Source organism: Scatophagus argus, chromosome 19, assembly GCF_020382885.2.
Source record: "Scatophagus argus isolate fScaArg1 chromosome 19, fScaArg1.pri, whole genome shotgun sequence".
Lineage (NCBI taxonomy): Eukaryota > Metazoa > Chordata > Actinopteri > Scatophagidae > Scatophagus > Scatophagus argus.
The window spans coordinates 9,955,671-9,974,156 of record NC_058511.1 but is presented as its reverse complement, the minus strand read 5'-3'; the positions used below and the strand labels follow the sequence as shown (position 1 = coordinate 9,974,156).

At 40.3% G+C, this 18,486-nt stretch overlaps 1 protein-coding gene across 1 annotated transcript; it reads left to right on the top strand.

The window, feature by feature from the left end:
- Window positions 1–773: 773 nt before the first annotated feature.
- On the top strand, window positions 774–12,608 carry prkg3 (protein kinase cGMP-dependent 3). The gene is made up of 22 exons (XM_046374061.1): window positions 774–1,100; window positions 3,267–3,356; window positions 4,176–4,238; window positions 4,411–4,537; window positions 4,729–4,895; window positions 4,980–5,093; window positions 5,758–5,863; window positions 5,975–6,038; window positions 6,732–6,809; window positions 6,905–6,993; window positions 8,011–8,076; window positions 8,228–8,275; window positions 8,376–8,417; window positions 8,563–8,674; window positions 9,075–9,211; window positions 9,331–9,420; window positions 9,610–9,751; window positions 9,928–10,091; window positions 10,352–10,468; window positions 10,643–10,705; window positions 10,942–11,017; window positions 11,817–12,608. Exons 2-22 carry the CDS (start codon window positions 3,269–3,271, stop codon window positions 11,901–11,903), a joined length of 2,040 nt encoding a protein of 679 aa, XP_046230017.1. The 5' UTR covers window positions 774–1,100; window positions 3,267–3,268; the 3' UTR covers window positions 11,904–12,608.
- The last annotated feature ends 5,878 nt before the right edge of the window (window positions 12,609–18,486 follow it).

The following is an 18,486-nucleotide window of genomic DNA, read 5'->3' as shown; positions in this document are numbered from 1 at the left end:
CTCTGAGCGGTGGGGTCATTAATGTCGTTGATTAACCAGGCAGAGTATCAATAATTAACTGTGAACAATAAAGGCCCACGCCCTCTGTCACAACGCTAACCCTTCAGCCTCATTTACATTCAGTCAGTGGTGCTGCGGCCTGATAAACATCCAGTGGTACGTGGAAGTGGAGTAGATACGCTATAACTCTGGCAGATCTAATCTGGTCATCCTAGTTACCCTCGGCTTTGATAATTTCCGTTAACCCCAGCTGTCAGCATTGTGAGCGTGACACTGAGCACGATCATATTATAAAGATACGCATCCTTTGAAAACTGGGTCTTCTCTCATTTTAATCAGCCAGAATAAGGTGGAAGAAAGCATTTGAGAAAAATAGCTCAAGTTCTTCTTTGCTGCTTGTGTGCCTCTCATATTGTCTTTGTATCACTTCCCCTTTCTGTCATCTTTTACAGCGACTTTCACACTGTTTATTTAAGCCTTCAATAATAAATCACTGCTAAATCTTATGAAAATTGCACGTCAGTGTTTTAAAGTTATTTTTCAAAGTGATAAAACCTTATGCACTGGTTTATTTTTAGAGAGTATAGTTAAAAAACAATAATAAAAAAAAAAAACCTGAGCAAGATTTTTACACCCTAACTTAAGCTTTCTCTCCAGTCCATCCTCCTCCTCTTCCTCCTGCCTGTATTCCTCTACCTGGTGTGATGGGAGGAGCCTCAGGTTATCGTTAATGATTCAACACCAGAGCTGCTGAGATTGACAGACAGAGAAAGAGGAGGAAGGACTGAGAGTGAGAGAAGTAAAAATAGTAAAAGCTGTCGAGCGGTCCTGGCAATGTAAGCTGAGAAAGTGTGCAGCGGTGAAAGAAGAAGTAATGCCAGAGAGGCTGCAGGCTGCATGTTTTGTATCTGCTCAGGTGTGTCCAGTCTGTAGACAATCTGGGGGTCAAGCAGAAACTGAACACACAGCGAATACCTCTGTACAACTTAGAGTGGATCTTGTGAGCGGTTCAGGGTGATTATTTGGCTCCTATGATCCCTGCGGCCTTCATAGGCTGGACACATCTTCATCTTCTCTCCTGATCCACACACAGCCTGCAGGTGAGTGCGACTCTGGTTTAATCTGTTTGCGTATTACATGTCATTGTGTCTAAGAGAGGATCTTTATGACATTTGGACAGCTGTGTTGTTAAGTCTGTGCTCTGCATTTCATCATGTGGCTCAATGTGCTTAAAGTACAGATTCCTCGCTTTACAGGCTCATAAACAGCATAATACACCTTTTTCGCGATTTCCCTCCTTGTTGCAGTTACTATTTAACTGTAGTTCTTATATATTATTATATATTAAGAAAAAAAGATGATGATTTGCCATGAAACTCTACTCTCCAGTGAAAGAGTGCATCTTAAACACACCACTGGACAAGACACATGTTCTCTCCAGGTCTCTATTGCAGAGGTTCTTATGAGAATTCAGCTGAAGTTACACTTGGCTATGAATTAGTAATGAGGCCATATGGGGTGTACAGTATGCTGCCTGTATAATGGGAACCAGTTTGGTCATCATGTTCCTGCTGTGTAGCTGAAAAGCAGACAGAAAGGCACACCCCCACCCCCACCCCCTTTTTTTAGCTGTCTTTTCCAATTTCCCGTTTTCTCCCTGAATCGTTTTACCGGAAGAATCACAGCTCAGAGATCACTGATTATTTCTAGAAATGTATATTTTACAGTCTTTATGATTTTTTTTTATTTTTACTGTTTATCTAATAGAGCTGAAAATACACCTGAAATATCTCAGTCTTTAATAAACAAGTGAAACCAAAGTCAGTAATGGGATCACAGTCCCAAGTCACAGTCAAAACTCCAGTTGCCCTGGGCTGAGAGCACAGGGTTAAAATAACGGTGTTTTTTGTTTTGTTTTTTTTCTTTCCTTCATTAAATGTTGACCTAAAGGTTATCATCCCAATCTGCCCCACTTCTCCTTCTTCATAGCTCCAAGTTCCTAGAAAGCTTACAAGCTGTGTTTGTGCACAGCTCTCTCGCTCTCTCTGTGCGTGTGTGTGCGTGTGTGTGTGTGTGTGTGCATGTGTGTGCTCACGGGCAAAGGGTTAATAAAAAACCAGAGGCAAATTTAAACATCCAAGTTTGGTGCAACATGTAGTGACATATTTTTTGCTGCTTTTATGATCCCTTTGAAATTTTAATGACCGTGAAGCTTTGTTTTTCGTGCAGTGGAGGCCTGTTAACTCCTGGCACTGCTGCTGCATTGTGTTCAGTGCTGGACCAAATTATCGCTTTTTATTATTTTAGGTGACTTTTCTAAGTGTCTAAAGAAACAGCTCTCTTTGACTGATAGTGACTGGTGCCATTTTATATTCCTCCTCTCACAGTTTGTTGGCCTGTTGCTCAGAGACTTTATGATTGGCTTTAACATCGCGTCTAATCTCAGAGCTGTCCAATGTTCAGGGTGAGGCAGCGGCGAATGGGGTCACGTGATGACAGTTTGTCCTGCTCAGGCTTCACTGGAGTGAATGTGTGTGTGTGTTTAGGATGTCGGTCAGGTAACAAAGGCCTTGTAATGTTTGGCCTGTCAATAGAGACATAAACATATCTTTATGAGTGTAGAAGCCTTGTTAATGGGGCTTTTGCAAATAGATCTCAAATAGATCTAAAAAGATATTGGTTCTAATGTGTAGATCTATTGAATCGGTGTCAAAAACTTGTTAGCATGTGTTGCTCATGGTGTTGCTGTTAGGCTACTGCTGCTCAACATCTTAAATACTAAGTTATGCAGTGGATGTTGTTATTGTCATAAATTAGCACAGAGAGATCAAACAAATTTGCATACAGGAAGCATACAGCCTGCAAAAATGGGGCTAAGACTGAGAATTTTTGCCCTATTTTTTTTTTTTTTTGGCATCAGTCAAAGGTGCAGTATTAGATCTTTAGCAAAAGCTGACAGGGTGTGACAGCATTCAAAAAGCACCCTGTTGACTGTCCATCATTAGTGTGCATTATTCAGCTGGGCTCTTGCTGTGTGCAGGCAGTGAAGCAGAGTTCAGAGCCTCGCGAAAAAGGCATCAGCATTGTTGCATAGCACTGGAATATGATATGATGGGATTTTTGTATGTAGGCTCCACACATGTCAATATGTGCTCAAATGCATCATTTAAACTTATTCCTACCTTCCTACCACCGACTGTGCACTGGTTTATGATGCCCGACTCCCCCTCATATATCTTTGTTTTACTGTCTTTTTTCCTATGTAGTCATGGAGAAGCAAATTGAGGAGCTTAAACAGCAGCTAGAAAAGCAATTGCTGATCAACCAGGAGCTACAGAGGCAAAACGAAGACCTGGGTGAGCGTGACCGCATATCGTATTTAAGAGATCACATTAGACCACATTCAGCATCACAGCTAAGTGTGGTCTGCAGCTGCTTTGTGACCACATCCAGCAGTGTTGCACAGTGAGCCAAGCACAAAGTCACCATTTTGCAGGGCCCACAGTCTCTCTTGTTTTTAGTCTCTGTATGTTTGTGAAGCAGATGCATGAAGCCCCAGGACAAATCAGAGATTTTTCACTCAGGTGGAAACATTTTGAACTCAAACAGGCAGGTCTTTGTGCCAGGTCATGCTGCCTGTTGTGTGCCAGTGCCCTGACAACAAGATTAACATTGCATTCTGTGTGAACAGTTAGACCTGGTACTGTTACTCTTCAATGCACATTTTTGTGGGATTACAACAGTAGCATATCACCAAATGAAAAAAATGCATTTTAATGACAATAACAAAGAAAGTCTGTTACATTAATGCAAAATGTAAAAAAAAAAAAAAATTCAAACAAATCAAGGGACATTAGCTTGTATCACTGTATATTGGCTGAATAACAACAATACATTGCTGCCTGTAAATAAACAAATGTGTGTAATTTAGAAAGAGTGCCTTTAGTTTGTCCAGCACTTACACTTTTGTTTTTCAACTGTAGGGATTTGAAATGTCAATATCAGCCTCAGCCTCAATAATCCAATACTGGATTGGCTATACAAGTCATATAATATAATATAATATTTTTCTACCATGTGTGTCATGGAGGGAGAACATGAACTGTGCACTATGGCAGCAAGTTTCTCATGATATTTGCTCATTAAAAATGTTTTTTCTGCTTTTATCCTCACAGAACAACGACTGCAGGAGAAAGAAAAGCTTTTGCAGGATCTGCAGAGTCAATATCACGATCTGCGTAAGAGTTCATCATGGGCACCAGGGGCAGGGGCTCACACACACACACACACACACACACACACACACACACACACGAAGGAGTTGACCTTTGATTCAACATTCAGATGAAAGTTGGCAGCCATTTACAGTATTTAGCCCTCCATTTATGCTCCTGTGTTTGTCTGTTCCAGACTTTCCCTCCCAGAGCAGTAATGAGGTTGAACCAGAGGTCAGAAAGAGCCGTGCAGCTGTCATTGCCCCCGAACCAATCCCTGAGACCCTGGAGATTACACGTACCAGGGTCAAGAAAACTGTCAGGTTGGTAATCGGTACTGCTGATGAGAGAATCTCTCATTTAAGAAGGACTGCACAGGGTTTTTTCTTTGTCATTTTGGCTAATCCGACCTTGGCCCTTCCGCACTGAATAATGTGTACTGAGTTTGCGTGGGAGCTGTCCAAGATTTCAGTGACCTTAGATCAACTTGACTTCTTTCACCTCCCATCACCAGTGAGACAAATCTGATCGTCAAAGCCATCCAGAAGAATGACTTCCTGAGCCGCCTCGATGATGAGCAAATAGCCATGATGGTGGATCTCTTAGTGGGATCTGACTTCAAACCGGGAGAAGATGTCATTAAAGAGGGCTGTGAAGGAGACAGCATGTACATAGTAGCAGGTGGGGACATCCCTGAGTGTGTGCGTGTGCGTGTGTGTGTGTGTGTGGATATATAAGCAACTTTCTTTTCCTTCCACCTTTTAGTTGGAGAGCTCCTCGTCACCCAGGCAGGCCGGGACCTCCGCACGCTAACCACCGGTGATGTGTTTGGGGAGTTGGCCATTCTGTACAACTGCAAACGGACAGCAACAGTTAGAGGTCAGCCCCTGTAATGATGACTACTGGAAGCATGTGCACATACAATAATGAGATTGTTTAAATTTATCCTGTAGGTGTAAACTGCCTTTGTCAAAATCCATCCTAGCAGCAACAAAAATACAGCGACTGTGTGTAGTTTTATTTATATATTCAAGTTCATGTAACAGTAGCTTTCCAGGCAACACCCACCCACCCGTGTCTGATCAAAACACGGCATTGCACACACTGCAATAATGACCTCAACAATGCAAATGAGTCTATTAACTGACAGGCACCATTCACGATGAAAGTTGACTGAGTGGCTTAACACTGGAGTCTAAACAGACCAAAATAAAGTATCTAATTAATAAAAACATTAAGCTAATAGTCAGCTACAACAAGTAGATTCAAGAGTACAAGAGTTTCAACTGATTCCAAAAATATCAAAAAAGACTATTATGTTCTCTAATCTTTTAATGGAAAACATAAAGGCCCCAAAAACAAATTTCTTTAGGGCCCTGAAGGGCTCAGGTAGTAGTTCAGGTACCCCAGAGTGTGATTATCAACTGTGTAAACTGTGTTTTCCTCAAATTTAGTATATATAAGGGCTCGATGTACTTCTCTGTAATGACAGTAAAGCTATTCAGCCCCTTCAGTCTTAACTTTTCTTTCACTTATGTTGCAGCAAAGACAACAGTGCATCTGTGGTGCATGGAGCGACAGACCTACAGGACGATCATAACCAACAAGTCCAAGAAGAAACGGGAGCAGCTCATGGGCTTCCTGAAGACGTGGGTTTAAAGAGTCTGCAGACTTGCTCTCAGGGGTTTTCTCTTATGTCACTCTTGGCCTAACGATTTCTTACAATGCCGACATGTTTTTGTTTTTTAATGCTGTCACAGTTCACGTACTCTCAAGGACCTGAATGATGTCCAGTTGTCCAAAATCATTGACTCAATGGAGGAGGTGCGTACTTACTGTAGATGTCCTGTTTTGAAATTTGTTAAACGTATCTGTTGACATGTGAAAACACAGCAGAAATCCAGTTTTTATGAGCTATTAAAACTAATTTTAACCAGGAAACAGACAGGAGAGGATCTCATCTCTCATATCTCATTTGCAAAACATTTGCATACATATGTTTTCATATATTTTACATCCATAATCTCAAAGGATGTGCTGCCCTGTTAAGGTATAAACAGAGTGAAAAGGGTAAACATTTTAATTTTTCATTTGCTGAAGAGAAGAGATACATCAACATACTGTCAATTTTTTAACACTGATTTATCATTTCTATCAAATCTGGCAATGTAACTCTTACATTGGGAATATATACATTTCAAAAGTTTCTGAATAACATCAAAACAAGACAAAAGTCATAACTGGTTTCATGAATTTAAATTGTTGTTTTATTTAAAGCAATTCATATATAATTACCACCTACCGGCCATGATGATGTCTGATTAGGCTAACGATGACAGATAACTGGAACCAAGTCTTGTGACCCAAATACCAGTACTAGACAAGAAAAAAATCTCCTGCTATGTGTTTGAGAGTTTAAAACATCTACATTTGACTGAAAATATTTTAAAATGTTAGTGTCCTGGAACACCTGGTGTAATATTTCTAATCACAAATGTATTTTTGTCTTTCTTTCAGGTGAAATACCAAGACAAAGATGTTATTGTTCGAGAAGGAACAGAAGCAAACGCGTTCTACATCATCCTCAAAGGAGAGGTAATATGGTGTCATACTGTGTATTTATATATATAGTTATAGATACATATATTTTTATTTTGTCTTCCTCCCTCTTGTATGTGTTTCCCGCTCAGGTCCTGGTGACTAAGAATGTGAATGGGCATCAGAAGCAGATTCGTAGGATGGGAAAAGGGGAGCATTTCGGGGAACAGGCCCTCATACGGTAACCATAGCAACACAACATATGGCCTGAGGGCATTTGTAGAGTCTTGTGCAACATCCACTGCTGTGTGCACCTCTCTTGCCTCCTGCCATCTTTGACATTAGGGCTGCAGAACCTGCCTTATCTCCTAAATGTGAACAGTCATTTACTCTTAAGTACAGTCCTCAGTGCTGCTGATATGCAAATCAGCCAATTTGGACAAGAAAATTCCACACATTTTGCAAATGTTTAACTGTCTTTTATAGCAAACTTGTAGTGGATGTCAGTATTGCTGCAACAAAACCTGGAACACAGTGTGTAGACCTAAACAACTGTAGCTTAATGCACATATTAGTGTGTTTATGTGAGGGTGATATTGGCTTTTTTTTTTTTTAAATCAAATGCCTATTCACATGCAGAGCACAGTGAATACTGAATTCACATGCATCACTTCCTCATTGAAAATAGTTACTCTTCACATACAGTACAGTACAGTACAGTCCTCAGTGCTGCTGATATGCAAATCAGCCAATTTGGACAAGAAAATTCCACACATTTTGCAAATGTTTAACTGTCTTTTATAGCAAACTTGTAGAGGATGTCAGTATTGCTGCAACAAAACCTGGAACACAGTGTGTAGACCTAAACAATTGTAGCTTAATGCACATATTAGTGTGTTTATGTGAGGGTGATATTGGCTTTTTTTTAAAAATCAAATGCCTCTTCACGTGCAGAGCACAGTGAATACTGAATTCACATGCATCACTTCCTCATATCTTTGAAAATAGTTACTCTTCACATATATTACTGTGCTTTAAAAGCCTGTACATGAACAAAACAAATGCCATTGTCATAGATATTTTTCACTCACTGAGATAATGACAGTCCTGCAGCAGCCAAACAAAGCACACAAATCTAATGCAACTTGTTCTCCGTTAAAACTGTATTTTCCTCACTGAGGTGTTGACAAATGTGTACGTCCTGTAATGACATACAGTTTTCCTGGGTTAAAATGTGCAACATGTTTTGCTCTCGCAGGGAAGTCTTGAGAACTGCCACCTGCACTGCTGACGGCCCTGTTACCTGCTTCTCCATCGACAAGGAGTGAGTCGGACTTTATATTTTGAGTGTTAATAAAGCTGACTTTCTGGTTCAGTCGGGAGCTGTGATTCCTGGAGAGAAAGATCCTTAAAGGAATTCCTCCAGAGTGTTTGTTTGATTGGAGTTTGACTAACAGTGCCTTCATTTTCTTTAGGGTATTTGAAGAGACAATTCCCATAGAGCACCTGGAGCTGTTTGACGAGTACGTACGAGTATTACACTTTTCATTTCATCCCCATGAATCTTTGCCTCCATCTTGGAGAGGATAATGTGATGTGTGCCCAATATTTTTTCCCCTTCAGCTCTAAAGTGCTGCAGGAGGCCCAAGCTCCAGTAAAGCCGGGGTGAGTGGCTGCGTGAGATGATAAGATGTGGTGGATGCAAGTCTTATCATATGCAGATGTGACACAAGCATATTACTCACGCAACTGAGTTCCTTGAAATGAAGTAGCGTTAGTTAAAAGTTCTCTGTCCATCTATTTCTGACAGTCCCAGCTCCACTCTGAGGTTTAAGGATCTGGTTCCCGTGTTCTACCAGGAGGGGCGCTACCAAGGAGATCCTGTCACACTGGGAGTCGGAGGGTTTGGTCGCGTTGAGCTGGTGATTGTGTTTTGTGTTTCATTATTTTGTAATTGGCTGAAATGTAAGATAAGATAAGATAAGATAATCCTTTACAAGAAAAAGGTGAAACTAATAAGGGGAGGGACATACAATCAAAAAGGAGGGAAAACAAACAAGGATGGGAAATGAAAAGCTAAAGAAGACACAATGGAAGAAATTCAACAAAATGAAACAGGAAATTAACTAAACAGAAATTTTAAACCACGTCAGTGTATGCAGTTAGTTGCAGTACGCAAGCACAAACTACCAGTATTAGCCTGCAATATGCAACAATAGGCAACCTGACGAACAGTATAGACATTAAAACCATATTCAGGGAAAAATACTGACATTTGTATTTTACATTTTAGTGATAATCATTGCTTTTTGTCATCCTAAGATGACCACAGTGAATCATGGAACATATTACGCCATGAAGCGAATTAGCAAGAAGCACATTGTGGCCAAGAGACAGGAGGAGCACATGCTGTTTGAGAAGAAGATCCTGAAATCCACCCAGAGTGACTTCATCGTCAGGTGTCTGCCGCCACAGACACACGGTCGTTTAATGACAGCATGTAAACACAGATTAATGTACAGAGAACTTGGAAGTGTCAGCTGGAGTTTAATCCTGCTTTTTTATTTTCTCCCCTTAGGCTTTATGCTGCTTTTAAAGACACACGATACATCTACATGGTCATGGAGTTCTGTGCTGGAGGAGAGATTTGGACCAAACTCAAAGAAGTGTGAGAAAACATCAGCTTGGTTTAGATATTTTTCTTTAGTGCAACCAGAATACTGGGACTTCACACGGTGAACAGCGTAAACCAACTTGATAAAATGAAGGAAAGGGAGATCTGATTGTTGCAAAATCTGTCATGATTTTATGAGCAGAAAACCTAATTTACTGTTGTCTGTGTGTCTGTGATTGTCAGAGGGCGTTTTGACGAGCCCATCGCTGTCTTCTGCACCGCCTGCGTGGTGGAGGCCTACACCTACCTCCACAAGAAGAACATCATGTACAGAGACCTGAAGCCAGAGAACCTGATGCTGGACATAAAGGGCTACGTCAAACTGGTGAGTACTTACGTGTGCCTGTCTGCTGATTTCTACACAAGTTAAGGAAACACATTTGTCAAAGGTGTGTGTTGTTTCCACAGACAGACAGGCTGCATCAAGCTGCTGGTATTCAGTTAATGAGTAGGATTTGTATATTCCTCCCTCTATGTGCGTGTGTGTGTTTTTCTGTGCAGGTGGACTTTGGTTTCGCCAAGGAGATGGTGCGTGGTGAGAAAACCTACTCATTTGTGGGCACTCCTGAGTACATGGCTCCAGAGATCATCAAGAACCAGGGACACGACTTTGCAGTTGACTTTTGGTCCCTCGGCATCCTGATCTATGAACTGTTGGTGGGAAGGTAATACTAACACGAATACAAACATTTCTGCTGTGTTGTGTGGTCCATACCTGACAAACTGATATATTCATAAATGGTGAATAAGGAAAAGATGGTCACAGAAATATGGTGACGTGAGATGAGTGAGTCAATGTTAACCAGCAGATGGCAGCAAGGAAGTATGACAGACGTGTGCAGTTAGAGGTTCAGGTTACCCAACAGGAGCTAACTGACCAGTTGATCAGATTAAAACAGCTACACTCTTTGTTTTTTTCTGTCAGTCCTCCCTTTTCAAGTTCGGAGCCTCAGAAGATTTATGCCAAGATTTTGGATGGGCTGTTCAAGTATCCACCTTACTTAAGCGAGGCAGCCAAGTCCATTATCAGCAAACTGTGCAGGTGAAACAGACTGTAATATGCATGTGAAAATCACACAGAGGTTTGAGAATTTGATACATGTAATCCCAGCGTGAATCATGCACTGGGAGATGAAAAATGAAAATTGGAATCTCATAAAATAAACAAACTGGACGTAAGCGTGTGAGTGATGTCTTGGTGTGTTCTTATTGGCAGACCTCGGCCAGGTCAAAGGTTAGGAAACACCAAGAATGGAATCAAAGATGTCAGGAATCACAGGTAATGATTGCAGCCGGTCATAAATGAGTGCTAAATGGTAAAATGTGTGTGATGTTACAAAACCCTCAGGTGAAAAGACACATTAAGTATTCACCAGCTGGCCTACTTATCTTATTGTTTGACAGTTTAAGTTCCTCTGCTGCTGACTGAGCTTCTCAACTCATGATGAATCATTTTACTTATTTCTCTTTCTCAATACGTTTGACCTGTAATCTCCCTCATCCTTTTCCCTTCAGGTGGTTCAGCAGTATGAACTGGCACAAGCTGCGTTTGGGTCAGCTCGACGCCCCCACAGTCCGACTCATACGCAAGGCAAGTCCAACTCTGTGAGCAGAGTCTGTTTACTATCATGTGAAAAACACAACACTTCCAGAGAAGATTTGGTGGAGTCATTTTAAAACTTTCTAGCTACTTCTTCTAGCCACGATCAAAATGAAAGATTTAAAAAAGATTTATTCGAAATCAGCATCGCAGCAGTTCCTGAAACAGTGACAGTCTAAAGGATTCATGTGCATGGCCACTAGTTTTCTATTCTTTTCATGGCATTCAGCACGACTTTCAAATGGAAAAGTCGTGTCCACATAAATTCTAGGGATTCAATTTTGGGCCTGTCTTTCCGAAGTGCTTTCGTTGCCTGAGCACAGATAGCATGCAAATGCTCAATTTTGGTGTCACAGTCCTGCATTTGAACGTTTATGAGCCATAAATTTAGTTTCATTCACTTTAAGAAATGTGAGGCAAGCATAAACACATTAGTCTGATAGTTGTACTGAGTGTCACACTGGCCATGTGCATGAATCCTATAGATCAAACAAATACATTTCACAATGATACTGTGTGTTGGACTCAGTTCAACAGTTCAAATCTCAACTGATGTGCTCTATCTGCCCTGTGTGTGTGTGTGTGTGGTTTAAATAAATGTTGAATGTCAAGTTAAGAGCCAAACTGCTGAAACTTTAGCAGATATGTCAAAGAAACTATCACTTCTTACAAAGTAAGAAGGTGAGAGGTGAGAGGGATTTCAGGTCTTGCCTTCGGGACTGCATATGACTGGGATAAATGTATCCACAACTATTATTTTATATATATTTTATATTTTCTCCTCCTTCAGGGCCCCAGCTACATCAACTTTGATAGTTTCCCTCATGATCAGACCAAGGCAGAGGAAGAGTTCTCCGGTTGGGACCGTGACTTCTGATATTAAAGGATCAAAGGCCACGAGAGTTGCCCACATCACCAAAAATAACCTCACTTCAAGCCAAAACACGGTCACATGATGAATAGTAAGGACTTCATATTGAAAAAAGAAAATTAAAAACTCCTAAGCTGATTATTAAATTAGAGTGGAACTGCAGGTGAATCACCACCTCCAAAATGTTTCTTAAAACATCTCTGTTGCTGGAGAGAGACAACCATCTAGGTGGTTGGGGGGTGCCAGAAATATGAGGTGGGTGGCGTTAAGACAAGATGTTAGGACATTATGTTTCCAGATGCAATGCAGGGAGATTTGGTGCCCGAGTGCTTGCTAGCTTTGAAATAAAGGCTTGAGTCATATTTCACAGTCTGTACAAAAGGCCATCTCATTCAAAACCTGACAAATAAATCCATACTGGTGTCATTTCTGTTTCATTCTTGAATGTTTTATTGTTCTTTTGGATCTATGTTAGTTTTAGAGATGAAACATAGCAAAAATGTTTTAATATTGTTAAAGTTGTTTTTTTTATCATTATTATTGTTATTATAATAAACCGTCACCTTTGTATTTGGACAATCTGACCTCTTTTTGTGTGCAGATTATTTTCTTGAACTTTGATTGTAATTTAAAAAGATTATAGAACAACCAAACGAAAAAAAAAAAAAAAATCTACATGGCTGGACTTTAGTAAATAAAAGTGCTCTTATATGCTTGAGTAAGCTGTGTTTATTTCTTGTGTTATACACTGTCCTAAGTGTGAAACAGTGCACAGTTTGCTGTTGTGGCCAAATCAGACATACACACACACACACACACACACACACACACACTGTGAGCGATGAAAGTACAGCACTTTAGATGTGAGACAGCGAGTATCACACAAGGGGAAATAATGTGGTTATAGAGATGTCATCAAAGAGGGGAAATGGTTCGGGACAAACTGTGGCTTTTACAGGTTTAATCTGATGACGACTCCACATTGGTTGCAGCTGACTGGCTGTGGATGGGTTCAGCTGTCTGTCATGGCAGCAGGATTGAAGGCAGAAGGGAGGAATCTTTTTCCTCCTTCCTGTTCATGCCCGTGACTCTCCTACTAAAACTATTTTTCCACATCAGAAAAAAAAAGAAAAAAAAAACCTCACATGAAAGCAGTCATATCTTCCGAAAGGGAAAGATACACACCCAGATGTTTCCCTCCTGCTGAAAACACCTTGAAGTCTAGAATTCAATGCACTGACAGCAATGAAAGCAGAGACCCAGAGGATACAATGCAGCACAAAATGATCTCTCCACCGGAGGTTTCCTGCTATCCTGCATGAAGAAACAACATTTGTTTGCTGTCAGCCTTGTTCTACCTGCAGTCAGCGCATGCAACATGAAAGAAACAGGTTTAAAGGATAATATGGAACTCCACAGTGGCCATAGAGAGAAAGCAAACGTATCAAGGACACGTTTTACCGCTTCGAGGCTTCGAAATGCAATTGTCTGTGCTAAAGATACAATTCGTTCCCATGTTGTGATTAATTTGTGTGCACGAGAGAAGTGTACATACTACACTGAACACATAGACAGGTCATCACCAAGGAACCACAGTGATCTTAATCCAAGCACATCCAACGTTCAACAACTCATCCAACAACACTGTTAGCTTTCATCTAGATACAAAAACAGCAGCAGAAGAAGAAGCCATGAGATGTACTTGAAAGAGTGCCAGTCAAAAAGATGGAAAGATGGTATTGTTTGCTGTGGTGGTTTGTTTCATGTATTAACTTGGGGAAGATTACTGTCTGACATCTTTACATCTTGCGTTTTTCCCACTTTTCCCTCTCATGTGCAAAATGAAAATATGCATAACAATAAGCAAACACCTGCCCTTGCTGAGACCAGTATTATATCACACAGGAAAGTGTTGCACTGTATATTTTACATCATGGAGTGTTGCATCACACGTGTTCACTTATAGCTTTTATCTACTGTTAGATATCATGAGTGCAAATCCTCCTGCTGTGGACTGTGGTCATCGAACCATCTTAACAGTGAATATATTGACTAGACAGGGGAAAAAAAATCACAGAACAGCAGCTCAGTGAAGGGCTCAGTGGTGTCTCCTCCTGACTGCTCTCTGTGAATATGTCTGCAGCACATTTCTGCTGTGCTCAGCGTGAGAGCATTGACTCTTCAAGTCTGAGGTTTAGTTTGGATCATTCGTGTCACAGCAGCGCTTTGTTCTGTTTCTTTTCTTTATGTTTTGCCATTAGATGTTCTCTCTGTTCGAGTTGTCTCTCCTGAGTAGTCCTGAGATAATCAGACTCACTGTTTACACCTGTGTTGATTAATTAGGGTTGCACCTGCACTCAGTCTACTTAAGCTGCTCTGCTGTTTGCTCTCCACTTTGCTCGGCCTCTAATGTTTGAGTGGTCTGAGTAGGCAGTTGTTTATGTGCAGGGTTGTACAGCTAAATCAGCTGACCTGCTTGCCTCCACTGATTTTTTTTCCTTTTGATTTTTTTTTTATTGTCCACAGCTTCTCTCCTTTGTCTGAAAGACTACAATACTTGACCAGAGCCACGCTATGTTTTTCTGTGTCACATTTCACAACACCTCTTGCACCAACTCATATTTATGTTTCCCACAAGTCACATTACTGGTTTGTGTCCCACATGTGACGGGCACTTTATAACCTGAGGCTGAAGGCAAGCCTATATATATATAATGTAATCACATTTGTTATGAGCTAATGCTTTTGTCTGTGACATCTAAAAGGCCCTTGTGTATGTGTGGAGCACAAACATACATGTGTATATACTTATGTAACTGCAGGCTTTATAAAATGTATTTCTTTCTGTACAAGTAACCCACACACTTTTCATCTGCTCTTCTGGCATCCTTAAATATTTAAAGATCTTTTTCAGTTGACTTGGGGGGCAGCAGAAAATGCATTGGCAAACAGTTCACATTACACAGAGCAATATTGGCATTCATCTAGAGTTGTGCTCTGGCCAAATGGTGAAAGTAATGCCACATCAGATACTTTGGACTATTTATGAGCAAACAAAGCGAGCATGAGCAAACAAAGAAAAAGAAACATTTGCATCAGTCCTCAATTTATAATTCACATTTACATCAGGAATTTCTTGCATTGACAAGGTTTTCCATTCAGTCAGTAAATCATTAGCTAAATGGCTTCAAAGCTATCATTGCTAATAGAATCAATTTATTTAATTTATAAGGAGTTATCCACAGTTTGTGTCTGGTTTCACTGCTCTCGAGAGTAGAGTGCAGTGGGATTATCAGAAGGTTGTCACTGAAAACAGCTGCCTGCTGAGGCTGAAAACAAGGCTGAGAATAAATTGAAACAATTAGCTAAAATACTCCCAAGAGGTGCAGAGACACAAATCCAAACCAAAGCTGAGAGACATGCTAAAGGTCAGGTGCTAATTCTCTGTGGGTTTATCAGTACAGCTGACACATTTTTTTCCACATTCCATGATTTGATCATTGTTAATACAAAAACATTGTTCAGTGCAGCAGAAAAAAAAAAAAAAACCCACCAAACGGTCATTCACAAAAACGCCACTCCTCTCAAGCTCACATGTTAAGTGTTTGCAAGATTCAACAGTAAGTGGGTGGGCACAGGATAAGAAAAAAACCCCTACAAAACCCCCAAAAGCTTAAAAGCTAAAATTTGATGTGATGCCATCTGTGGATTCACTTGCTGGTTGTGCACTTCCCTCCTGTGTTCTGCTCTGATGGAACACTCATTCCTGTTTACAGAGTTAGGACTCTCATCTTGTCTCACTTCATGTGTGAGATTTCCTTTGAGATTTCCTCCTCTCCATTTTCCTCTTACTTATCACAGGCCTCTCTCCTGGGTGTCTGAGCTGACGTGGCTGCAAGAATTAGCAATTATCATTTATCTGAGTTTTTTTTGGAGGGGGATAAAATAATGTGAATTTGCTGTGAAGTCAGATTTTGCATCCTGCTGAAGTGTTGGCTTCACATTGATTTTACAGCCCTTTCCCAGCTTATTAATACACCTTTGTCAGTGGTCCCAGTGGTGAAAGATCTATATGATATTTTATCTGCTGTGCTGCTTTTATGTGCTGATTGTGTATGCATAGCATAGCTGTACTGGCAGCATAAATATTTTGTATGCAGGATCCGAGCACAAAATCGTGCTTTGGTTTCCTGCCTGTAGTCATTGTATAACAGCAGTTATTAAAGATTTTAATTGAGGAAGTCTCAGTCTTGAATTAATTGCAGTGTTTGTGCGTCTTTTGAATAAATGGCTCATTAAAGCTCCTCACACATCCGTGACAATAATTGAGTAGCTCTTCAGTGTAAGTTTTCTGAATCAGTTTGCTGATTGACCTCTGTTACGTCACAGCTGCTTATCTAGAATGAAAGTCTCACTCATTCACAATGACGAGACAATAGATGGATACATTTTGAAGGAAATTTTCCAGATTGTTTTAAAACTGGGTCACTGTGTGACTGAACTTCACGTTTGTCTCCCCGTCTGTAATTGCATGGGAACAAACTCTCTCTGCTCTGGCTTTGCTGAATGTATGCACATTTAAAACGGCTGGTTATGCTGTTCTGTTGTATGCATAATGCTGGAGTTTTGCATACTGATGTTTCCCATGAGGCCAACTGTAATTTTAAATTTCCCAACAGGCCAGTGCTTCTTGCACACCAATCAGAGCTATAGGAATTTGGCTGTGCATGAGTTATCTGTGTATGTAGAATGAAATAAAGCTGCTTCCTCATTTGGCCTCAGTGATTGGTTTCACTCGAATCAGTTAGATTCAATTAAACACACAGGGGCTGAGGAGGTGGAAATGGTTTGTGTGTCATATCTTTGATTTCTTTGTCTGAGGTACTTACGATTAACTGTACTGTGAGGGGAAAAGAGCTGAGATATGATTCAGTAGCATCTTCAGTCAGCTTGCTCTTAATTCATTTTGGATTTGCACACTTTTTCAGGGTGTACAAATGCCTCTGGGTGAAAGTTTACTCTGGAGCCTGTTTGATATGTTTCTTACAGTCTAAATATTCTCACATTTTAGAAGAGAACTTTTTGTTTTTCAAGAATTAGTCGAGAATATTGGCCTAACTACATTTTGAGTAAAAAGAGCCTAGCTGTTTTGCTTGCTCCTCGTCTTTAAGCTAAGCTAACATAACAGCATCCGAGCTCCGGCTACATACTTAAAGGAATGGTTTGATATTTTGAGAGACATTTTGTTATCATTATACAGATGCCACACTTTTACACACATTTAGTGCAGAGTTTGAGTCAAGAGGGGGTATTCTCTCCAAAATTTAAATATACACCTCCCGGCATATAGCTATAATAAACATATTGTGTTTCATATGTTTCAATCTGTGCTGTAACCTTTTTTAGCAGTGGAACAGTTACACAGACACACAGTGATATCCAGAAGGCTTGTCAACACTGTGAGGTTGCCAGAAGACTGGTCCGGCAGAGACTTCAAATTTTGAGCTATTTTCAGAATTTGTTGTCCAGGATAAAGTAAAGGGAAGCTGTAGACTTTTGCAGTTTTCATATCAGGAGTAATCCAAACCCATAGTGCTCTAAATACATAGCTAAGGTAGCAGAGAATTTTTCACTTTCCATTTGAAGGGACATTGCTAAGAATGTACAGGATTGGGCCTACTACTGGTGTATGATCCATCATGTAGCCTTTCCTTCCAAATTTATATTTTTTCTCCTTATTGTCCACACAGAGAAATGACATGGCTTTAACCCAGTTCATTTCAGTGGCAGGACTTATCCAGACTAGTGGCAGAAAAAGAGTTAGTGACAGACTGAAGGGTTTATCTCAGACAGAATCTGCAGGCATTAATACCTGTAACACCTTTAAGATGATGGACATCCCTTCAACCTACAGAGCTTGGCTTATATGGAATACAAAATGGATTAAAAAGCGTATGAATTGTGACAACTGCTCTGCTATTAGTCATGGGGAGTCATTTTTCTTTTAAATTCATTATTTACCCTGCTTTTTCAGCTTTGCTTTGGCCTCCACCAACTTCAGAGAAGATGTTTGACTCTTTTTCTGCTAAATGTTTCTCTGTGTTCACCAGCTAGTCGCTAACTTTGTCAGTCTGCTCTTTTGTCTTAAGCGAGTAGAGCACAGGTGGTTTGTCTGAGCTTACTGATGAAAACAGCTGCCTGTTGTGGCTGAAAATGAGGTGATAATTCTCTGCCTTGCGCTTGCTGTTTTAATCCATTGTTAATGTGAAAATATTGGATGGTGCTGGTCAAAGAGGAAAAATCACTTTGGTTTCTTGCAGTGTTCAGAGAGAAATGTCAAATTATTTGCTGTTCAGTTATTTTTTTTTTTTATTGCAATGACTGGTTGCGATCTTTTTTTATTACTTTACCAGTTTAAAAGCTTCCTTGTCACTGCTTGTTTCTCTTCAGCTGATATTAGATTAATTAAAATGAAGATCAATATCTGAGTGCTTTCCTACACTTACAGTCCTACCCAATCCACCCTAAAGGTCCTTACTATTTTTAGGAAAAAATGAACCCACCTCAGACCCTTGGTAAGAAACCCTTG

Bases quoted from the DNA above. Each gene is read 5' to 3' on its own strand.
- prkg3 (XM_046374061.1), top strand. From the start codon at position 3,269: ATGGAGAAGCAAATTGAGGAGCTTAAACAGCAGCTAGAAAAGCAATTG. The intron at 8,077-8,227 runs GTGAGTCGGACT...CATTTTCTTTAG, and splicing joins TGCTTCTCCATCGACAAGGA to GGTATTTGAAGAGACAATTC. The intron at 10,706-10,941 runs GTAATGATTGCA...TTTTCCCTTCAG, and splicing joins AAAGATGTCAGGAATCACAG to GTGGTTCAGCAGTATGAACT.